The 24923-nt window shown below is 40.6% G+C and overlaps 1 protein-coding gene across 12 annotated transcripts in view; it reads right to left on the bottom strand.

The window, feature by feature from the left end:
• Positions 1–15456, bottom strand: part of KLHL24 (kelch like family member 24) — a 38799-nt gene extending 23343 nt beyond the window's left edge. The window contains exons 1-5 of one of the 12 annotated variants that reach the window (XM_087861445.1): positions 15306–15456; positions 10565–10691; positions 9685–9878; positions 9386–9448; positions 1707–2683 (exon numbers count right to left, since the gene is read on the bottom strand). In XM_087861445.1, coding sequence (XP_087717571.1) covers positions 1707–2626 — 920 coding nt within the window. In that variant the 5' untranslated portion in view covers positions 2627–2683; positions 9386–9448; positions 9685–9878; positions 10565–10691; positions 15306–15456. Of the gene's footprint in view, positions 1–1706; positions 2684–4773; positions 5733–9385; positions 9449–9684; positions 9879–10564; positions 10692–14735; positions 14827–15269 lie in introns of those variants that run through there. The other 11 variants (XM_045776614.2, XM_087861443.1, XM_087861446.1 and 8 more) reach the window with 11 other exon arrangements.
• Positions 15457–24923: the final 9467 nt, after the last annotated feature.

The raw sequence follows: 24923 nt of genomic DNA, 5'->3' as shown, positions 1-24923 counted from the left end.
TTTTAATCACATCCCAAAACAGTAATGATCAAAATCAAAGCTAAAATTTTGGTTTGAGAACTACACTCTAGTAAATTTATAGGAAAAGTGGAGATGATATGAGAAAATAAAAATAAATACCAGTTTTGCAACAATGTCAATATATTTAACACTACTGAGTGGTACAAGTATTAAAATTGGTTAAGATGATAAATTCAAGTTATGTTTTTTACCACAATTTTAAAAAAATTAGCTTTGTTAGAAAAATATTATGTTCTTTTTTTTTTTTTTTTAAGATTTTATTTATTTGTCAGGGGCGCCTGGGTAGCGCAGTCGTTAAGCGTCTGCCTTCCGCTCAGGGCGTGATCCTGGCGTTCTGGGATCGAGCCCCACATCAGGCTTCTCCGCTGGGAGCCTGCTTCTTCCTCTCCCACTCCCCCTGCTTGTGTTCCCTCTCTCGCTGGCTGTCTCTCTGTCAAATAAATAAATACAAGCTTAAAAAAAGAAAAAGATTTTATTTGTCAGAGAGGGAGAGCGAGAGAAAGAGCACAAGCTGGGGAAGCTGCAGGCAGAGGGAGAAGCAGGCTCCCTGCTGAGCAAGGATGCAGCACTTGATCTCAGGACCCTGGGATCACAACCTGAGCAGATGCTTAACCGACTAAGCCACCCAGGCGTCCCAAAAGATCCTTTACTATATTTCTCACAATAGCCATTTCTTGCTTATTCACAGTATAGTACATTTAATATTATTCCTTCAATTATTAACACATGGATATTATTTTTCTATAGCTTATAAATTAAAATCTGTATGTTTTACTGAAATAATGCACTATAAGAAGATATAAGGGTAATACTGAATTGAATTCCTACCTCTAAATATATTTTCCAAATTCTAATGATGATATATAATCAGATTATAATCAGAAAAATATTTAAAAATTAAGATTGACATTAAATAACTGTGACAATGAGAAGAGATCTGAAACCTGGGTTTTACATCAAGAATCCACTCAAAATACACCAGCTTGCTTACTTCACCTTTATATTTCAAGTTGCCTGTTAGGAAAAAAGGAAGTCTGTGAATTTGCCAATTGTGTGTTTTGTTTTTTTCCTTTAAAGATTTATTTATTTATTTATTTATTTGAGAGAGAGAGAGAGAGAGAATCTCAAGGAGACTCCCGTCTGAGTGCAGAACCCAATGCAGGGCTTTATCTCATGACTCTGAGATCATGATCTGAGTTGAAATCAAGAGTCAGACACTTAACCAACTAAGCCAACCAGGCACCCCTGCCAATTGTTTTTTATATGTAGAGGCAGTTACAAGAGAGTCTGCCAAAGTCTTCGGTCTACTTTATATCCAAAGACTCTTTGGAAAGAAAAGTGGAATCATTTGGGATCCTACAAAGATTAAGAGAAATAAACAGAAACATATTGAGATGTTCACAGTTGCAAAGACCCTTTGCAATACCCATTCATTGCTCAGAATAACAAAGAATGATACTGTTGAATCTAGTCTTCACTGGGAAAGACTTTTTAAATTTTTTTTTTGAAGGGGAGAGACGTTTTAATGATTTACATAATGAAAAACAAATCTTAAATTATGAAAAGCCACATGTAGACCATACATATAAATGACTACGCTGAGATTTCACTCAGGAGGTTTTAAATATTCAAAAAATAAAAACTTTTGTTAATTATGTTGTAGTTCATTCATAAAGTTTTCTCACCTGCGTGGCCTAGTCCTTGGGGACATCATTTCATTCCCAAGTATGTGGTACCGTCTTGCTTCATGCAACAGCTGATAACACTCAGGAGAATTCTGGATCAATTGGTCCACCTCAACTGTTTGGACAAAGTAGTTGGGATGCAACAGAGGGAGTCTCACATGTGTCAGGAGCTCATGTAACAGTGGTCTTCTTAGATCAACAGCACGATAGACCCAACGCATGACAGCTTCAAAAACCATCTCCTCTTTACCAATAACAAGTTCATCACTACAAATATAATCAATAAGTTCATCTTTGTCAAGCTCAAGAAATTCTTCATGCTGCGACACATCCTCAAAAGTCTGTAATGCAAAATTCTTGCATTTTGTGAAGAGTGTTTTGAGAGAATGGGTATCAGCAAAGCGCTGGATTCCTAAGCAGTTACAAGGATCAAGTTGCTCCTCTAAGAATTTGGCACAAGCATCACGGAGAACACTAATCTGAAAGAGGCTTGATGTTTCAAAGAGATATTGTACATTCTCTGTAGTGATCTTTACCTTTCCAGTATAAACATACTGCAAAAAACATTCCATAGCTTCAGCTAAAATACCATTGATCTCAACCAACATTTCTCGGCTTTCTCTGTGGTCATTACAAAACATAGCTCTGAAGTAGCTACTACAAGCTGAGAGAACGGCTCTGTGGCAAGGAAATTCTTTGCCTTCCACACAAATGATGACGTCTGTGAATAAGCGGCTGTCTCGGAATTCATTGAATATCTGGAGTATGTTTTCAGCATGGGATGATCCTGAAGAGAAGTCAAAAAACTCATGGCCTGTCAGAGATTTAGGGTCCATTTCAAAAACTTTACGCTTAGTTGCTGGGGAATCACGCACCCCGAGATCCTCTCTGTTTAGTCTTCGTCCCAATATTAGTACCATTGTTACATCAGTTGACTATATAATTGTTGAGAAATGTTAAGGATCTCCTTTATGTGGCTAAACGTGGGGGGAAAAAAAAGGAAAACATTTCAATATATAAAAAATTCAGCACTCAAACTACATAGTCTCATTCTGATGTAAACATTATAACAAAATCACATACTTAATATATCTTATATGGAGTGTAGAATACTATCTCAATAAGAACCGATGAATAAAAATTTGCATTATGGGCACAATTTAAGCCCACCCTCCAAAAATATTATATACTTTTTGAATTATTAATAACATCTCCCCTTTACACAACTAGGTTTTATCTACTGACTGTAGAGTTAAGTCTGAATGCTGTAAGATAAAGAATTTGACTACATTCAGAATCCTAATATAGATGTTTATTATCTTAATATAATATTGTGAGAGAGGAATTCAGTTATATCTATCAGTAGCTTTTAAAAATATGTATATTGGGGCACCTGGCTGGTTCAGTCACTACAGGATGTGACTCTTAATCTTGTAGTTATAAATTCGAGCCCCACATTGAGAATAGAGATTACTTTAAAAAAATGTATATTGTTTGACCAGCAAGTCCATTTCTAGCAATCTATCCTAAGGAAATAATCAGGAATATGTGGAGAGATTTATCTACAGAGATGTTCAGTGCTCTATTAATAGAAAATGCTTGTAACAATCTAAATGCCCTACAATAGGAGATGAGTTAAACCATACTGCATCTTAAGGATTGAAGACAGTCTACAGAGCCATTTAAAATTATGTAGACGATATAATGACACAGGCAAGTATTAATCAGATAGTATGTTAAATAAAGTGGATCATAAAACATATGCTAAAAATAGAAAAAATTATGTATCAGTGTATCTTAGGGATAGAAAAAAGGAGCCACATATGCCAAAATGTTAAGTGATTTATCTTCTGTTTTCCTCTATTTCACCCAATTCCCACTATAAATATGTAGTATTTTGTTTTCAGACCTTTAAAACACATGTATCTATGCCCTTCTCCCTTTAGATTATAAGAAACATCCCAAACTTCTCTCAGAAATGAATATGAAAAGGTAAACTAATGGATTGAGGCACTGGGCTACAGCTATCCTGAGTTCTGATTTTTAAGGTGGTTCTTCCACTACTACTCTGTTTTCACATCTCCGTAAGTTAATATGTGATCCAAAATGTATCTGTAACTGGCTTACGAGCACTCGGAATAGCTCTCAACTATTCCCACGCTCTCATAATCTCATATACAATTTCTTCTAAAGGTCCCAGCTACTTTCTGAAACATTTCAACAGTCAGACATCCAGGCCTAACTAAGCCTAAAGAAGGCTTAAGAACATCAAAGATAACCCCCAAATGAAATGCCATTCTACATTCACAAGCCACAAATAAAATAGAGACTTGAGAGCTAACAATGTTAATTTAGAACTGTGTTTTGTGGGGCTCCTGGGTGGCCCAGTCAGTTAAGCCACTGACTCTTGGTTTCAGTTCAGGTCATGATCTCATGGGTCTTGAGATTGAGCCAGGGCAGGCTCCACGCTCAGCAGGGAGTCTGCTTGAAAGATTCTCTTCTTCCTGCCCCTCCCCCTGCTCATGTGTGCACACACGCACACTCTCTAAAAATAAATCCTTAAAAAAAACCCTGTATTTTGTATACCCCATCACATATTAAATTGTACCCCATTTTTAAAATCCTTATGTGACATAGTAAATAAGAAAATATGAAATATCAAAACCAAGAAGCAACTCCTCCTATTATATTTGCTTTCATATTCTGATTTATTCTTTTTTTTTAAAGATTTTATTTATTTGAGAGAGACTGCATGCACACAAGTGGGGGGGAGGAGGAGAGGGACAAGCAGACTCCCCACTGAGCAGGAAGCCTGATGAGGGGCTCATTCCCAAGACCCTGGGATCACGACCTGAGTAGAAGGCAGATGCTTAACCGACTGAGCCACCCAGATGCCCCATGATTTATTCTTATATTTGCCTTCTTTTCTTATCACTCTAATGACCCAGATACCCTAGTTACAAAATTCACTAGATCCTTCCAACTTTCATCAATTCCTTCACTGAGTGTATTTAATTTTGTCCCTTCCATTTCTAACATCATCAACAAACATTTATTGTGTGCCTACCATTGCCAGGATACTGTGCTTGGCCTTTGGTCTTCAGAGATGGAAGCTATTACTGGATATCCCTGTTGAGGGCTTTTTTTTTTTAAATATAGCTGAGACAAAGCATATTCACAAAAAGATAAATATAATAAGGCAGCATAAGCGAGATGATGCCACACTGGTATAGATAGCACGTTTCCACTTAAGTTTCTATTAAATGTTTTTTACCACTTCATATAAATTAGCACTTAATTTTTCTAAGTCCAGGTGATAGGATTTTCCCTGGGCAGATGTATACCAGGCTCTTCTAACTGTTATGGAAAAGTACCTGGTTGTAATAACATTTAAAGGACACCTAAATGTTTGCATGTACAAAATCCTTTCTCTTCCATTCTTCTTTTCAACTCCTAATTTTGCAAGTAAAGTCAGAAAAAAATTCAAGCAATTTTATCAGTCAAATGAAATAAAGATGCAAGTAAAACAAATACAGAAGCTGTATGCTAATGGGGAAATTCCTGCTGTGTTCATGTGGACTGTGTGGATTTAAAAAGTCCTAAAATGATCGAAGAGTCATTTCGGTTTCCTCTAAGAATTCTGGCAAAAACTGAGGAAGTTCTTGGAAATCTACCAAGTAAGGCTTTAGGAACTACTAAGAGCCAAATCTGTGTACTAATTGTGTATTAACTGGTTTGACGATACCATGGGGACTGTATTTCCTTACATTAAAAAACAAAACAGAACACTAATCTTTTTAAACTGCTTGCCATGTGCCGGCACTTTCTAAATTCTCTCTTTTTTAAAAAGATTTATTTATTGGGGCACCTGGATGGCTCAGTTGGTTAAGCAACTGATTCTTGATTGATTTCAGCTCAGGTCATGATCTTAGGATACTGAGATCCAGCTCCACAAGGGGCTCTGTGCTCAGCAGGCAGTCTGCTTGAGATTCTTTCCCTCTCCCTCTGCCCCTCCCCTGGTCCCTCTTTCTCAAATAATCAAATCTTTAAAAAAAATAAAAAGATTTATTTATTTATTTGAGGGGGGAGGGGAAGAGGGAGAGAATCTTCAAGCAGACTCCCCTCGCAGTGCAGAGCCCAACACGAAGCTTAATCTGGCACCCATGAAATTACAACCCCAGCCAAAACCAAGAGTTGGATGCCCAACCAATGAGCTACCCAGGTGCTCCAAGTTTCTAAATTCTTCATACAGATTTAATTTAAACCTCCCAACAAACTTATGAGGTTGTTACTACAATTAACAAGAAAAATTATTTATAGCCTTAGGGCTTTATACACAGGATTAAGACAGATTTTTCTAAATAGGTAGGAACGGTTTACAAAGTAAGTGGAAGACTGACAGGGATAAACTTTATTCTCACTTTTAAGGTTAAGAAAACAAAATTTTAAGTATTCAAATATATATGTCATTTATTTTCTAAATATATAACAAAATTTATAATATAATGAAACTGTTATATAGCAGTGGAAACTCACATAGAAGGCCTTTTTAAATAAACACACAGCTAAAAATACACCTAAGAGAATGCTTACGAATAACTGGTTTTTGGAGCAGTGTCAATTACTGGATATTTAGTCAGTAAAATTAGCTTTTCCTAAATTTGAGGGAATATTTGTCTACACATATGTTATGGTCCAAGAAAGCCAGATCTTAAACTGTAATCTAATTATGTTTTGGAGGTTTTTACAGATTTGCCTAAGAATAAATCTTCTTTTGTTAACTTTAATACCTAAATGAATAAAATTACATGGGTTTAAAATATTTTACTATTAATTTTAAAATGTATTATCATGAACTAAAAAAAAAGATGTTTCTTCCCATCTCTTTTGAGATTTTCCTGACTAGAGAGTTCATGTTTGCCTTACTTCAACTTCTTGGGTTATAGCTGCCCATGCATGAGTGTGCCGTCCACAAATACATGCACATATACATGGATAAATTCACTTACAGCACATATCATCACTTCTAAACTGCAAGCTCCCATACATGTGCAATAGCGCATATCTCAAATATACTTTTAATCTGAAGTTACCTCAGTAATGGTTCAATACACAGAAACCTATCTCCCATAGATGAGAGGTCACTACTGTGCCCGAATGCCAATTTTTTGTTGTTGAAACTGAAAAAAGTTCAAAGCATGTAATATCACAAGTGATAACCATTTAATTATGATAAACATAAACAAATATGATATTGAATATAACTTATTTTAACCTTAATGCTTTACCAAGCTAAATTCAAATTATGGTTGAATTGGTCACAAGTCAGCTTCCCAAATCAAGAATTTATCTTCAAATCAGCTTACTTAATTTCTTATCGCATTTCAGGTTCAAAAAATTCACAAATTATTGTTTTTGACTGGTGGTGTTATTACTGGCATTACTGACAACAAAAATCTTGAACTTTATGCCTTTTCTGTTCTACATTTTGTTCTCTCAGTGTTTAAAGATTTTTTATTTATTCACTTATTTTGGGGGCAGGGAGCTCATGATCTACGGGAGGGGTAGGGAAAGGAAGAGAGAGAATCCCAAGTAGACTGTGCTGAGCACAGAGCCAGAAGCGGGGCACAAACCCACAAACCCGAGATCACAACCCAAGCCAAAATCAAGAGTCAGATGCCCAAATGACTGAGCCACCCAGGCACCCCTTCTCAGTATTTAAGTGAATGCAAAACAATGCAAGAGAATACAAACAAAACGCAAAACAAAATAACATACTGCAAGACCTAAGAATTTCCCTTTTGGCTAAAAGAGACAAGAAAGAAAACAAATGAAAAGATACTCTGCTTTCTGTATCCAATAATCTTACTGCATCTGGTATTTGTTATCTGGTATCTGTATCTGATAAATTTGGAGATGATAGATTGAGCAAGTTATGTATTAATACAAGGCTGATGAAACCTTGATAGGAGTTAAGGTTTTGTCTTTTTATGCTCTTTTCTGCCTCTTTTTCTCATAGCTGGTTCCTTGACTGTTGAGTGACAAGAGGTCTTCCACTGCTTTCTCCCAGTGTAAAACTGAAAATTCTGGATTAGAACAGCAATAAAATCACCTGCTATTACAAAGTATTCAACAGCAACAAGATACTTGTTTACTGCTTTGTATGTAGAGAGGCTATCTCAAAGATCTGGGCTGTTTCCCTCCAAGCAGCTTTGGCCTGGCTTTCTGTACATCCTCACTTTCTCTAGACTTTCTGAGAACTCTCCCATTAACCAGTCTCCACAACACGAAATGTAATCACTTCCTATTGATGACAGGGTAAATAATTCACAGAGGAGGGTCTTAGAAATAGAAGATGCATTTTATTTTATTTTATTTATTTTTAAAGATTTTATTTATTTGACAGAGAGAGAGACAGTCAGCGAGAGAGGGAACACAAGCAGGGGGAGTGGGAGAGGAAGAAGCAGGCTCCCAGCAGAGGAGCCTGACGTGGGGCTCGATCCCAGAACGCTGGGATCACGCCCTGAGCCCAAGGCAGACGCTTAACAACTGAGCCACTCAGGTGCCCCAGAAGACATTTTAAAGTGTGTCTTTTGGGCTTCCAGATGTAATTCACCAGCTTTTGTTTTTCCTTTTTACACGAAGTATTAATGGTTAAAAATGTAAAGACACGTTTACCACACCTCAGCGTACAGTATCTAATATAGGCTCAAGATTTATAATAAACGAATTTACACACAATCAAGCAAACATAAATTACAGAGAATTCTTCTAAAAATTTAGCAAATATCAAAGCATCATCATTCCCTTTAGGAAAAACTAAGCAACTAAGTAAGCATCTCTAGACAACGTAAGAGGGGAAAATGTTTGTTCCAGAGAAATATAATAACAAAGTCTGATCTAGATAAAGATAGCAAATGCAAGGGTGATCAGACTGTCATGTCAGCAACTGACTGCCAGTTGCATGATTTTTCTAGAAAAGCTAGTATCTGTCTTTCCCTCTCTCATTTCTTCAGGAGCTTTATTCCTGAAGCGACTCTCTCACTTGAAAGGAAGATTCTTCTTAACAGAAAGATTCTTCTGGTTAAAGGTACTCTAGGGTTTATTTCCAACTGCAGAACCCATGCATGTTGTAGACCTAGTTCTTGGTTGCTAGGTAGATTTAAAATTGTTTTTGGCCTATGTCTCAGAAAAATGAGGAGAGATAACTTATTTTAGTATCTCTAAGGCTAGAGAAAAATGTAGAAGAGGGATTGAGGATATGAGGGAGGAACTAAAAAGAGTGGATACTTCATTTCGTAACAGAAATGACTATGACACGGTTTTCTTTTATGATCCTGAGGCTAGAACTGTTCCCCATTACTCTGACTGGCTTAAGTAATCCCTGGTTAAAGAAAGGAAAATGGTTTAGATTCTCTAATAACAATGTTTAGTTGTGCGTTTTTTTTTTTTAAGATTTATTTATTTGAGAGAGAGAGAGCAAGAGAGCGCGCAAGTGGGAGGGATGGAGGGAGAGAGAATCCCAAGCAGACTCTGCACTGAATGCAAAGCCCGACACAGAGCTTGATCTCGATGACCCTGAGATCACAACCTGAGCCAAAACCAAAAGTCAGACGCTTAACCAACTGCACCACCCAGGCGCCCCCTTGGATATTTTATAAATACTATAAATATAATACCTTTTTAGCATTTGCTTGTTCAAATCCCCAGTCAAAATATTTGTGTTGTTTTAATTCCCACACCTAAAATAAATGGAGAACAGCAATATATTATCAGATACTATTCACTTAATGCACAGTTGGCATTATTTACTAATATGTTGAAAAAAGTTTTTAGACTTCAGTTTCTGACTTTTGCATAGTTTAAAAGTTTACTTTTGTATAGGAAATCATTACTGAATAACAATTCCTTAAAGCAAATTAATAATTTTATGCTGTTTTACATACAAATTAGTTTCTTTATTTGTCAACTTCCTTACTTGATATTATTATCTTGGAGTAGTTTCTTGAAAGATGAGTAAACAAAGATTTATGTCAGCAGCAAGCTAATCGTTAGGTGGCACTGAGATGACAAAATATATATCCTGTGATAATTCTGCAATGGATATTTGAAGAGTGTCTGGTAACTGAGGTCTCATCTGAGTTTGGGGCCATTAAATAATTCCGAGTTGGTCTATCAATAGTATAAAAATTGACAGTTTAGTCATTACGTATTATCATATCGGAATCAATTTGAGAAAATCAGAAAATGTCTTGGTAATTCAAGAAAAAATTTAGTTTTTAATCCTTAGTTATCTAAATTATCCATATAGAATCTCAAATAATTATTTTAGAATACATAAATGCATTATTATATATACATTTTAAATGTTTCCTTACTCCCGGAAGTAAGTCTAACTTGTGTGTGCCCTTGGTAAAGAATACTTCAACTTGGTCAAATTAGGAGATTGTTAATCCCAGCTCAGTAAGTGTTTTTTCCCAGTGGACAATAAAATCCTGAGCAAATGTAGGCATCCAGGTCAACTGAAGAAAGTTTATTTTTCTTTCTGGCACTGGGGTCACAAATATTGGATTCAGATCCAATTCAAGACTCTACAGGGTTGGGGTACCTGGCTGGCTCAGTCAGTAGAACATGTGATTCAATCTCTGGGTTGTGAGTTTGAATCCCACACTATATATAGAATTTACTTAAATAAATGAATAAACTTAAAAAAAAAAAAAAAAAGAACTCCAGGACTGATACTTTTCTACTAGCAAAAAACACAGACTGGAATAGATTTTCTCATGATTGATCTGGTCTAGAATTATTATTAAGGCAATTCACTAGGGCACTGAGCAGTGTTTTAAGGTAATACTTACCAACCTAATAGGTAAGGGCAAGGGACAGAGTCAGTATACAAAGTCCAAAGGAGTTATAATATCAGAATTGATAGAGAATGTAGCTGTACTGCAACCAAGCTTAATTTTCCTTTAGAATGCAGGAATCCTATACAAAATAAAGAAATTACCATCAGTCTTAAAGATAGTGTGGATTAAGGAGGAGCTTTAAAGACTAATAAATACCAAACAGCAAAGGAAACCAACATTTTCACTAATGTGGTCCCTACAACTAGTAGTAGTGAACTGCCACATACTATGCTCTACACTATTCCGTTTTCTCAAATTTAACTCTGAGTGCAGAAAACATAGCAGAGACAACCAGAAGACTAACCAAGAAGAGGTTTATCTTTAAAGATATATAAAGCTATATAAAGTAAAGCAAAAGAAGGAAAGTCAGAAAAGTGCAACATAATAAGTCCATTATTTAAGAATGACTAGAAAATTGTACTTAACATGGAGCTACATAAAACCACGCAGTTGTTATACATTTCAAATATTTTCACCCTATTTTCTCAAAAGCTAATTTATTTATTTGAACTATTCTATTTAATGACTTTTTAAAAACCATGGATTTACACTCTTAAAATTTCAATTTAAAGCTTTACTCTGGGAGCAGTGAGTGGTTCCTGAACCAAGTTTTACAAATGCAGTATTTAAAGTCCAGTCTTCAAGATGTTCTTTTCTTTTCTTTTGAGGAGAGGAAGAAGAGTTTATTTTACATAGCTAAATGAAAAATAATTTAAGAGATAGTAAATAAACAAGATTTTATTTTCAACATTTTAAATTTCTTAATGGAACCACCAAGAACATATTTACCCACCATCAGACATCAGAAACCAACTGACACTTAATTTCTTTGCCTAGGATTATAGCAATTAGTGATTATCCCTTATTGACTAGAATTCAACCGGTCAATACATTCTGACTATGATTAATGAGAGAAAAAAATAAGAAGTGTCTAATGTTGAAAAATTTAGCAGTACTTAAGCAATGTGTCAGACTTAACAAAAAAGAATACGATCTTAAATCACAGAACAAAAAAATCAAGTATCTTCAGTGTTTCTCTCCCTTGCCTTAAAACTTTTGGTTAATAATATTCCCCAACCCACAAAGGAAAAAAAAATGTTAATTATCAAACATCACACCTGCTATCAAGCTGCCTATTGAGCCTACGCACGCTTCTCACTAGACTTAACGTGTAAACTTAATGTCATTTGGTTTTACCCTGCTAACATGCTTCTTTTAGGTACTTAATGCATTGTTCTATATTAAAATTAAACGAAATCTGCAAGGACACTAACCTCTGCTCTGCCACTCGAACAAGTTTGAGAGCTAGTATTTCAGATGACTTCTCTATGTATAAAAATATCTTTGTCAGTGATTTTTATTTATCTTAGTGACACAAATTATTTACAGAAATAACTTTTAGAAACTATTGAGTAAAGAGTAAAGCCTAATCACTGTTTTTTTGAAAGGCAGGCTCCACACTGGGTATGGAGCCTAACGTGGGGCTTGACTTCACAACCCCACGAAGGAGACCTGAGCTGGAATCAAGAGTCAGACACTTAACCAACTGAGCCACCCAGGTGCCCCAGGCCTAATCACTTTTATTTATTTTTTATTTTTTATTTTTTTTAAAGATTTTATTTATTTATTTGACAGGATAGAGACAGCCAGCGAGAGAGGGAACACAAGCAGGGGGAGTGGGAGAGGAAGAAGCAGGCTCACAGCGGAGGAGCCTGATGTGGGGCTCCATCCCAGAACTCCGGGATCACGCCCTGAGCCGAAGGCAGACGCTTAACCGCTGTGCCACCCAGGCGCCCCCGGCCTAATCACTTTTAAACATCCATTCAGTAGACTTTAAGGTGTGCCAAATGCTGAAAAATTACAAGCCCCTGGGTAATGAATTTAGGCAGAGTGACAAACTCATCAATTAAAAGTTTAGCTATTGTGTTTTTAATGGTAGAAAGAATAAAGGTTCTAAAACATCAACAGCTGTCAGATGGCCACATTTTTAGTTACACAATCAGAATCATACAAAATGTATTTTTCATATAATTAGATGGATATACTTATAAGGCTATTTTACTTACATTTTTCAGCATACAGTCCATATCTAAATATTTATTGAAAAAGGATGTCCCAAATTTCTAGGTAAAAGTATATACAAAAATAACCGCTGTCATTTATTTAATAGTATTTATTTTTCACAGGCTTGACTTTGGGGTTTTAATGAAATGGCAGAAAAACAGGGAAGTTAAAGTTTTTTTTAAAAAAACCATTAAGGGGGCACCTGGGTGGCTCAGTCATTAAGCGTCTGCCTTTGGCTCAGGGCGTGATCCCGGCATTCTGGGATCGAGCCCTGCTTCTTCCTCTCCCACTCCCTCTGCTTGTGTTCCCTCTCTCGCTGGCTGTTTCTATCTCTGTCAAATAAATAAATAAAATCTTTAAAATAAAATAAAATAAAATAAAATAAAATAAAAAACCATTAAGGTTTTAGCAACTTGAACAAAAGCTAGGAAAGTTTAAATTAAAACTTACAGCCTTAATTCAAAATATTTCTTTTTCCTGTTCTGAGACTAAGCTTTGTCTAGATAAGCAGGCTTTTGACTCTCGATTTTTAAAAAAGGTTAGAGGTTTGCAGTTTGTACAGTTAGCGTATTTAGATATGCTAAATGCCCTCAATGCACAAGTGATGACACACTTAGGGATCCCAGAAGCTACCCTTCTGGTGTAGTCATCTCCACTCCAACATTAAAAATATATTAAGAATGCATAACAAATGAGAACTGTTCATATGCAGTTCATGCTTCACCCAGAGAACTCCATCTACCTTCTACAAATATGCATTAGGTCTTGGGTGAATTCCTACAAATTTACAGGAAAAGAAAACCTGATAAAGCCCAATTACCCTATTAACTCATGAAATTAGGCAAACTGCATCTTCAACACATTATGGCTACAGTGATTTTCTTGGAGATTTTATTAATGCCCTCTTAATTTACAATTTTAAAACAACACATCTGAAATTTACTCAAATTTTGAATCCCCGAGTGTGCCATAGTTCTCTAAACAAGGAAAATAATTTATCTAAACTAGGGTAGAGAAGACTCTTAACTTTTAGGAAAATATGCGTAAGCTACCTCTTTTTAAAAGTAGAATTCTAATTTTAATCTTGGTCGACACTAGGCAGATTTTTAAATTTATTTTACATTTCTAATAAAAATCAAACTCAGCTGGTGTACCTAAAAGGCTATAGCAGCAAATACTAAAGCGTAATTCTTAAAAAGCTGCTTGAAACCCAGTGATTAATCACTAAAATCATTTGTGAATAGTCACTGCCTCGGGGGTGAGTGAGGCGTCCTAAAATATGACGTTAAGGTCCTTATTTCGCTACTTAAACCTTGTTTACAGAAGCAGCAAGGCCAATTTCGTAAGAGGACTTCTTTCCCACCATCTCCGTAATAAAGCGACACTAGTTAAAGGGAGCTAATTTTCCGGTCTTCGCAGGGCGGGCTGCGGCGGCCATCCGCTGCTGTCCCAGAACTGCCTAAGGCTCGGGCAGAAGCTGCGGCGGTCACCGAGGGACAGCAGGGTGGCTCGGCCTCTAGCTCCAGTCCTTCCGCGCGGGAACGCGCGCCGCTAGCTCCAATTGCGCCTCAGCAGCACCAGAAGCGAGAGCGCGCGCTCTCGCGCGTCCTCCAGATCACCTTCAAAGGGGCGGAGAACTGCTTGGGCATAGCGACTAGACACCCGCCAATAAACACTCGGAACTTGCCCCGTCGTCCCGCCCGCAGTCCGCCGCAGGCGCCCAATCCCAGCTGTGTTAACAGTCTGCGCCCCGAGTGTCCAGAACTTGGGGGCGGGGACATTAGGAACTAAATTAAGAAACCGCGTCCTGGACTGGTGGGAAGGTGGGGAGGTTAGGCGGAGACTCCGCCGGCTAAACGCCTGCGCCCCCGCCCGCCCCGACTCCCCGGGGACGGTCGCTCTAGGGCCGGGTTCCCGGCGCTGGCTCAGCCGCCATCCGTGGTAAACAAAGGCTCGCGGGAGGGGGGGAGGGGGCGGGGGTAACGGTCAGGTGACGGTGCCTAGCACATTTCGCAACCGCTCTAATGGGGCTTCTCTGGCCCGATGCCCCGAGACCCACCTTGACCCCGTCAGTCCTTCCCAGCAGGACCAGCGGTTGTCCCCACCAAACGAAACGGCTTGACCTGAGACCTTCGCGTTCTCAGTGCTTCCTTCGATTAAAAAAGAGCAGCGCCCGGTTCAAAGCCCATCGGCAACATGCGGGGCCAGTCTGCCCAGCCCTGTCCACCAGCTGCCCCTGCGGCAGCGGGGTGACCCGCACCTGCTACCCCCAACCCCCGCGGCCATGCTCCTCCCAATCCGCCCCCGGCGGGCCGCGCCAGCAACGCCGCGGTTCCGGGGCGGCAGTGCCAAGAGGCGGGGGCGCCCTCCCTTCAGGACTGCCGTTATCCTGCCGGCACAGAAGCCCCTCCTCCAGGGTGCCCTGGAGGCCCCGCGCCCCAGACAGAGACCCTGCAAGTCCCAGCAGCAATCTCTCATCAGACCCCACGTCTGGCTCCGAGACGCCGGCCGACGCTGGCTTCCCTCCTGCAGACACCCCTATGGTCGCGACCTCAGCCGCCCCTCCGCCCCCCGGTTCTAGCCGGTTCCTCGCCTCTCGGCTAGTCCCGGAGCTGTCATCCCCGGGTACCTCTCGGCGAAGGCTGGAAACGGCCAGCAGCAGTGGCCAGCAGCGGCAGCCCCTGCGTTCCCTTAGCGGCCAGCGGCGCAGCGCTCTCTTCGGCGCCGGCGTCTCCCTCCAGCCACCAGTGTTTGCGGCAGCTCACAACAAAGGAAACATGTGACCGTCGGGGCCAAAACACTGAGCGTCACCGATCCCTGGCCAATCCGAGCGGGCGCCCCCTCGCCCTGGGGCATCCTGGGATATGTAGTTCCCATTTCGGGGGCGCCCTCCGGGGTCACTTGGCTGCTAGCTACAGGGCGGGTGTCGGTGCGGAGTGTGAGGAGACCCGATCCAGGGGTTGCTGATTCGGAAGCACTTTGTTTTAGTTAGAGACAGGTTAAGGAAATCCATCCATATTAGGAGCCTTAGTGAGAAACCTGAGTCGTGCGTTTATTGCCACGTCCTAAGGCAAAAGCACATTACCAAGAATTCTCAGAACCTTAGCGAGTGGGCCGAGGACACAGAGATCTTTTTATTTGACCCTTTGATATACAATCGGGAAATTTGAGGGCCTGAAGGGTGAAGGGAGTAGAACTCTGGTCGCTAGACGGCCCAGGGAAATCGCCCTTCCCAGCGAATCTGTTCGTGTCAGTCATATCAAATTCTAGGTTACCTTTTAATTTTAAACGTACGTGCAAGTGGAGCAATGTTGTCGCAAATCCCTATTTTCCCAGACAGATTCTTCAAAGCACGTTATTTTGTTTGTTTCTGCAAATACTTTTTTCAAGGATGAGTATACCTCCTGATTTTGAAACATTTAACTAGTTTTTGGCTTCTGATATCTGAATTATAACTTCTCTCTTTTCTATACTTTATGAATACAGCCATGCCCTTCTTAAATAGTGGAATGTGTTCCAATGACCAGTGATGGAAATAATAAAGAAGGCATGTGTTCAGGCCTTTAAAATACGATTTCCCCCCATCTCTTATTAGAAACAAAAGTGCTCAGGGGTTCCTGGCAGGCTCAGTCACAAGAGCACGTGACTCTTGATGTCAAAGTGGGACTTTCAACTCCCATCTTGGGTGTAGAGATTACTTAAAAAAAATAAATTAAAAAAATTTAAAAGTGCCTGCCATTTATTAAGTTTATATATTAGGTATTTAATAAATACTGAATAATATTAATATTATTTATTAAGTTCCAGACTCAGTGCTAAGCACTTTACATATATATCATTTAGTCCTCATAATAACCCTGCAAAATAGGTGTTTTTTTTTTTTTAAAGATTTTATTTATTTATTTGACAGAGATAGAGACAGCCAGCGAGAGAGGGAACACAAGCAGGGGGAGTGGGAGAGGAAGAAACAGGCTCATAGCGGAGGAGCCTGATGTGGGGCTCGATCCCGTAATGCCGGGATCACGCCCTGAGCCGAAGGCAGACGCTTTAACCGCTGTGCCACCCAGGCGCCCCCCAAAATAGGTGTTGTTATACCATTTTACAGATGAAGAAACTCAGCTACAGAAAAGATAAAGAGTTGTCCCATGGTCAGTCAGTTATTGAGTGATGAAGCTGAGGTTCACACATAGACTAAAAGAAATTTTTTATTTATATTAATATAGGTACATAATTATCTTTCTAAAAAGCTTATTTACAAAGTTACATATTACAAGGCTAGTGGTGAAAAGCAGTCCCATCTCCCATCCTTCCCCACTTCTGATTCTCCAGAAGCAAGCCACAATTATTTGAGCGATTCTGGTTATTTATATCTATATTTTCACATAACATGGCTATTTTCTATTAAGAAAGCTGTTATCCCTGTCCCCCATCCTTCCAATATTATAATGTCTGGTTAAGTGATTATTTAATGTTTATGCTATTAAGACTGTGTATTTATTATTCAATGCTGAGTCAAATAGTATACAGTTTCCTTTCTTGTATTTTTTTTTTCCTGGAGTATGAAGCCGTAGCCCTCACTGCCTTCATAAAGTTCCAACTTCCTGGGAATGCATACAAAATATTTCTTTTTAAGAAAAAAAATTTTTAAGATTTTTTATTTATTTGAGAGACAGAGACACAGATGGTGACAGAGATAGTGAGAGAGAGCAGGAGCAGGGAGGAGAGGGAGAAGCAGGCTGCCTGGGGCTCGATCCCAGGACCCTGGGATCATGACCTGAGCTGAAGGCAGACACTTAACTGACTGAGCCACCCAGGCACCCCACAAGATCCTTCTTGATGCACCCTGAGGTCTACTTGTGCAGCCTGAACACCAGCTTCAATGAACTACCCACTATTGCCCAAAAGACTCGTCCTCCAGGCCATTCCTATCCATACCTGTTCCCTATGCCTCTTACGCCACTTGCATTCCTTCATCCTAATCACTGGCATAACTCCTGCTTTTCCTTCCAAGAATCCTCGGAAACTCTCCTTTCCTCCTCATTGTCCTCTGGACTAAGTATCTCCCCTTTGTCTTCCCACAGCAGTACTTCCTTAACCTCCTTCTCAGCAGTTATCACACTAATTGTCCATGTTTATTTACATGTCTCACAACTGAGATCTCTGAGGTTAGGGATCATGTCCTTTGTTTTACTTTTTTAAGATTTTATTTTTAATAAATCTTGAACTCAGTGTGGGGCTTGAACTCACAAGCCTGAGATCAAGTGTCACACACCCCACCAACTGAGCCAGCCAGGCACCCCAAGGATCATGTCTTACTAATTTTGTATCATAGTATCCCTTGTAGATGTTCAATATTTATCTGTTAACTGATGGAATGATCTCTACTTCTTGATGTTATGGGGACTGGAGTGAAAAAAAATTGCCATCAGATGCCCTAGGATCCACTTGGACTTATCTACATGAAGAGGTCCTCAGACTCTCTTGGGGCAGATGGGTGCAGGGTAATCAACCACAGTTCTGAGAGTGGAAGAGATTGAGGGGACCATAAAACAGGCAGCCCTGAAGACAGACAGGCCTACTGGTGGGTGTGGAAGCTCCTCAGGCAGCCAGAATATAGGTAGTTTCAGCATTGGTGGAGGGACCTGGGAGTTAGACCTACCCCATAAACCAGTGAACATGGCCGGGTGGCAGCCTTTTCCTTAGCTAGGACTGGAATAGAAGCAGAGCTGTTAAGTCCAGGGGGAATTTACTGAAGTTGAGTGAGATTAAGCTGTAACGTGATTTATTTTCTGCAGTGTTTACAATCCAGGTTGGCTTAGTCATTTGAAGGAGGCAGCTACTTGGAGTGGGGAGATCAGAGGGTCTTCAGACCAATTTCCTCTCCTTTCAGGGATATAGCAAATTGTGCCATATTCTCTTCTTGCAAATACCCTATGCCAGTCCGTGTTTTGCACTCCAGCAGATCCATGACAGCCTTTAAGGTTTGAAGGTGGCCATAGTTCTTCTAGCCATTCTTTTTTCCCCCCTTCTCCAGCCTGTGCCCCTTCTTCATGCAGACAGCTATCAGGACAGAGTAAATCATCAATGGAACACTTTCAGACCTTTGTGCCTCCCCTCTTGGCCTCTCACACTTAGTCCCTCTGCAGAACTGTAGTAGAAATGTTGGTCATTGGTTAAGGCTTATCTCTTGTGCCACCTCTCCTATGGGGCCTCCTCTGATTCTTTCCTCTCTCCCTGACCTGCTGTGAGGCTGGGCATATCTCTCAGGTCCTTTATTTATTTAATAAATAAAGATTGAAGATTGAAGATAGTATTTATTTATTAGAGAGAGAGTGAGAGCACAAGCGGGGCAGAAGGAGAAGCAGACTTCCTGCTGAGCAGGGAGTCCCACAAGGGGCTTGATCCCAGGAAAGGCAGACGCTTAACCAACTGAGCCACCCAGGAGCCCCCTCTCAGGTCTTTTACAATGTGACACTCACACTGTGTTTATACCCAGTCCCAGAATGCAGCTGGGTCATTTGATTTCCCTTGCAACAAATCCCAGTTACAAAGCATTAATGAATGGAGTATTTACTGAAGGTTTCACAATGAGAATCATATGGCATTTCATACTGCAAAACTACATAACAATTCCCGCCAAACATTTCTGCTTTCTCATCTCGGCTTCCCTGTTGGTACCACTACTCCTCTTTTCCCACCAGACACCCTCTCTCTTGGCCTCTGTCCACGAACTTGGGCTTCTTCCCTTTCCATGATCTCTGCCACCTTCCTCGGGGACACCCCCATCGCTTTTTCTGCAATTTGCATTTTCACACTCATCATCTTTCTTTTTTTAAATTTTTAAAAAAGATTTTATTTATTTTAGAGACAGAGAGAGAGCAGGTAGGGGTGGGGAGGGAAGAGGGTCAAGCAGACTCTTCCTGAGCACAGATCCCAACTTGGGGCTTGATCCCACAACCCTGAGATCATGACCTGAGCTGAAATCAAGAGTCAGACTATTAACCAACTGAGCCACCCAGGCACCCCACACACTCATCATGTTTCAAACAAGAGAGTTCCATTCTTCGGAAGACAGAGAATAGCAGCGTAACTGGCTGGCTCAGTTGAAGGAGCTTGCGACTCTTGATCTCAGGGCTGTGAGTTCAAGCCCCAAGTTGGGTGCAGAGATAAATAAATAAAACTTAAAAATATAAAAAGACAGAGAATGACATAAATAACAAATGATTTCTGCCCACCCCACCCCCACCTCATTTTCCTCCACAGACAATTTAACATCTCAGCAAGTCTATTACACAATACCACCTCAAGAGTGTTGAGTGAAGGGGAGAGTAAACACAGTACACGAGTCTCTCCAGTCTTGAGGCCTACCCCTTTCCTCCCTTCTTCTCTGATGAGGTTAGATGTGACTCATCTCTGAAGCCCTTTGAATGGAGAGGTCTGACTCTCCCTGGCTCTATAGTTACCAGGAAAGGTTTGAGTTACCCCAGTGAGGTCCTACTCCCATCCCAACCCAGACAGTCTAGTCCCCCTAGGCCAGTTAAAGCTTAAGATCAAACATCGTAGCATTAGGATTCAACAAGGAAGCTATAGCTAGAAAAATTTCCATTTCGGGATCTGGGAAAAGAGCTAAGTCTGCCACCTGAAAGGTGAGCTCCTGATCCCCTTCCCTGCACTTTTTCCTCATGAGCAGTCTTCCTGCCACAAGGTGTCTTTCCTCACAATGGAAACAAACCCATTTCTTGCTGGTAGGGTGGGGTGTCAATCCTTGCTTTCTTCTTGGAACTATCACAGGTTGAGGTCAATGAGATGCCAGTAGTTGGTGCCTTGGTGGCTTCAGGATCCTGTTTGTTACCAAACTGGCTACACTATGTGCAGATAAGGGTGACTGGTCATCACCAGGAGTCCTGGGCTCTGACTTCAGGTGGCTGAGGCACACCTGCACCCTTGCTGCTCTGTGTTGCCAAACCCTGCTCTGCTCTTCATTCTTCTGCCCCGAGGACATCTGATTTCACCTGCCTTTCAGATTCCTTAATTAATTCCCCAGCAGTGAGAATTCAGTGTATTCTTTGGTCGCAGAAGAAACCTCAGGGCACCTGGGTGGTTCAGTCAGTTAAGCGTCCAACTCTTGATTTTGGCTCAGGTGATGATCTCAGGGTCATGAGATTGAGCCCCACGTCACGCTCCACGCTGGGCAGGCAGCCTGCTTAAGATTCTCTCTCTGCCTCTCTCTCTCTTTCCCCCTTCCCCCCCCCCCCAAATGAAGAAATCTGACATTCTGGAAATGTTTTTTCATAAGTTACTCCTACCCTGACTGCCCTGGGTAGACCTGATTCTCCATAGCACCCCATAGCACCTTTTCACATGACTTGCTGCAAACCCTTCTCAGATATGAATACATATGAAAAGTGTCTACTCTTGTTCATGGCATCCGGTCCCAGGCTTAGGCCAGTTAAAAAAAAAAATGACGCTTTTCTCACTCTTAGCTCTGCTCAGCTATCTGTCTCACAGATGGCTGTGAGTCCACGTAGAATTCCTGCCGCTGGCCTCAGTGGATTTTTACTCTATCCCGTTTCTTGCTGTCCTGTGACATTTAAGGGCATATATAATTCCAACTTCATCTTTCTCTGCTGTCCCTGGCACTGCTCTCCTTCCAAATGACTGCAGTTTCTGAGAGTGTCTTGTCCATCTGTGGTTCCCTTCAGCGGTATGAAAGGTTGGGACCTATCCAAGAATATCTGCAGCAGGGGCGCCTGGGTGGCTCAGTCGTTAAGCGTCTACCTTCTGCTCAGGGTGTGATCCCAGGGTCCTGGGATTGAGCCCCACATCAGGCTCCTCCACTGGGAGCCTGCTTCTTCCTCTCCCACTCCCGCTGCCTGTGTTCCCTCTCTCGCTGGCTGTCTCTCTTTGTCGAATAAATAAATAAAATCTTAAAAAAAAAAAAAAGAAAGAATATCTGCAGCAGACCTCTCCTGTTCTTGAAAAACCCCATCCAGTTTCTTAAATTGTGTCACTGAGACTGGCACACTAATCTCCAGCCTGAGAATTCTCACTTTAGTAAGCTCACTTGATGCTGTGCTCATCAGACCCTCTGTCTGACACACTCATTTTGAACAGTGTAACCTCCCCCAAAGCTCTGATGCAGATCTCAGAGCAGTTCCCACACTCTGACAGGTCAGGGACCACCCTAATTTGTACCATGTCATTTTTCACTCCGTACATAAGCTCAACACTCTGCCAGTCATGTCCTCTTTCTCCCTACAAAGACTGAATATGTTTCCAGTGGGGTTTCAGAGTTGAAGGGTCCTAGGTTCAAAATTTAGCTTTGTTTCTTAGTAGCTATATATCCTCGAGTAAATTACTTAATCTTTCCCAGTTTTCTTGTCTGTAAAAATGAGGATAAAAACACCTACCTCATGGAATTGTTATGAAGATGAAATCGGAAAAGCAAAAAACATATTACAGTGCCTGGAATAGACTAGGTGCTCTGTAACAACCAAAGCTGTTACTATTGTGTTTATTGTCCCCTCCCCCACCATTTCTAGCTATGTCCTCTATGCTTTGTCCTTTGCTCCAGAATAGGAGGGGTAAAGAAGGAAACAAAGGAAGAGTAATAGAACTTATAACCTCTGTTATCTGTATTTGAGAAACAAGGCAAAGCAGGCTTTTTGAATACTCACCAGGGTCCTGTCCTCTAACTTCTTTTGTCTTTGCCAGTGGGCATTTGTAAGATTAAAAAAGAGAGACTGACTACCGGACGTAGAAAAGCAGTTTTCCTCTGCTTTTAAAATATCCACACTCAATGACCACATAAATGAGCTTAAACTGTGATTGCTTCCGAGTTGCAGATCAAGGGACTAGTCGTCAGGGGTTGAGGGAGACCTAGGTCTTCTTCAGTAAGCTTTTCACATTAAAACAAAACAAAAACAAAAACACTATGTGCATATATACACTTTTCAAATTAAACAAAAATGTTTTTTAAAAAACCCTTGCTTGACAAATGTGCTCATTATTGTGCAAGCTTCTTTGCTTCCAGCCTCAGATCTCTTTGTGACTGGCCTAGAAACAGCAGGCCTCCTGGGTCACCGGTGCACAGGGACAGACACTCTTGACCCTGCTTGTGACAGCATCGCAAGCACATGCCTGACATACTTTGGATAGCCAGCCTGGTTCTATTACTGGTACATGAAAGTTTTGCTCCGGCAGCAAATCTCTAAATTTAGATGCTTTTCAGGATGAACTCTGAATGATCTTTGTCCTGAAGACTAGCAAGGAATTGGAGGGCACCTTGCTTTTTATTTATTAATTCAAGTGCCAGAGTAGATGTTTCATAATATAAAAGTTATGGAGACTGCCATAATAATGGAAAATAAAATAAAACACAGGGAGTATCTAAGATTTCTCCTTTACAGTTCTCATAAAAATTTTACCCTGAGTTCCTTTTTTCTTTCAATTAATTGATTTATTTGAGAGGCAGAGCAAGAGCAGGCAAATGCGGGGACGTGAAGGGGCAGAAGGAGAGAGAGAATCACAAGGAGGCTCCGCACCCAGCACGCAGCCTGAACTCATGACCCTGAAATCATGACCTGAGCTGAAATCATGAGCTGGACGCTTAACCAACTGAGCCACCCAGGCGCCCCTCCTTTTTTTTCACTTGAGTATGTAAAGTATTACCATATTATAGTAATACATCATAGTAATATTTTGCATACTCAAATGAAATTAAAACAAGTCCAGGGTAAAAATTCTTATCCGGGTAACACTACTGAGGTGCTTAGAATTAATACAATTAGGAATTTAGTTCTCACATAATGTCAAGATGCTTAAATGTTGCCATTTTCATTAAAGAAAAGGCAATTTCACAAATGAGAGAACTTTAGGGAATGATGGATTTACTTTAGTAAAGAACCAGCTCCTTGAAAGGCCAGCCACACCAGGGTATTTTTTTTTTTGTACAGTCAAGGTATTTTTATTTATTTATTTTTAAATTTCTACTGGGATATATTTGACAATTAAAAATTGTATATATTTGAAGTATACAACTTGATGATTTAATAAGGAGTAACTTATTGATGATTATCAAATCATCACACATTGTGAAATGATTACCACCATCAAGCGAATTAACATATCTATTATATCAGATAGTTACCATTTTTTAAAAAGATTTTATTTATTTATTTGTCGGAGAGAGAGAGCACAAGCAGGGGTAGAGGGAGAAGCAGGCTCCCCATCAAGCAAGGAGCCCGATGCGGGATATCCTAGGACGCTGGGATCGTGACCTGAGCAGAAGGCAGACACTTAACCAACTGAGCCACCCTAAAGATTTTATTTTTAAGTAATCTCTATACCCAATGTAGGGCTTGAACTTACAACTGTGAGATCAAAAGTCACTCTAGCAAGTACAGCAGAAGGACCTTATTGGAGGAGACAAGGGGAATTTATTCAGTTCTTTTGCCACAGGCTCTGAGCCAGAGCCCCACAACTTTATAGTGTGGGGGAGGGGAGATGGCACTGAGGAATCTTGTCCCTTTCAGGCTGTGTTTGGTGCCTTTCCTGTTATGGAATGCTAGACTTTCTATTATCTTAACATTTATCACAAACATTTTAATATTTTCATCATGTTCATCACTTAAAGAAAAGGACTGTTTTTCCTTCTTTGTACCCAGGACTTAACATAATATCTAGTACACAGTAAGTACTTAATAGATGCTTGTCCAGTGAACAATGAAGGATAGAGAATGGATTAACTGTGAAATCTCAGTTTCAATGGAATTAACTATGATAGTAGAGATCAATACCTCCTAGGGTATGTATTAAGTATTGAGGTGTGGGGGTTGGAAAAAGATGGCGGAGGAGTAGGGGACCTTTTTTCAGCTGGTGCCCTGAATTGAGCTGGATATCTACCAGATCATCCTGAACACCCACGAAATCAGCCTGAGACGTAGGAAGATACATCTGGATCTCTACAAACGAACATCTCCAGCGCTGAGTATTGAGGTAGGAAGTGGGGAGCCGTGAATCCATGCACAGATATCAGAAGATAAACGGAAGAGGGGGGGAGCCGCTGGGCTCGGGTGCTGGGAAGCCATAGCCACCTGCATGGGGGACTGGGCTGGACTCGCGGACCGGCACCCGAGGGAAAGCAGACTGAGACTGTAAGCCTGGGAACGCGCGGGCAACCAGACTGAAAACTGGCACTCCGGAGCGCACGTGAACCACACTGAAATAGGGAGCTCGGGAGCGGGCG

This window comes from Ursus americanus, chromosome 4, assembly GCF_024610735.1.
Source record: "Ursus americanus isolate L20-20 chromosome 4, mUrsAme1.1.p, whole genome shotgun sequence".
Lineage (NCBI taxonomy): Eukaryota > Metazoa > Chordata > Mammalia > Carnivora > Ursidae > Ursus > Ursus americanus.
Note: the sequence above shows the minus strand (reverse complement) of the source record. Positions and strands in the feature narration are given on the sequence as shown.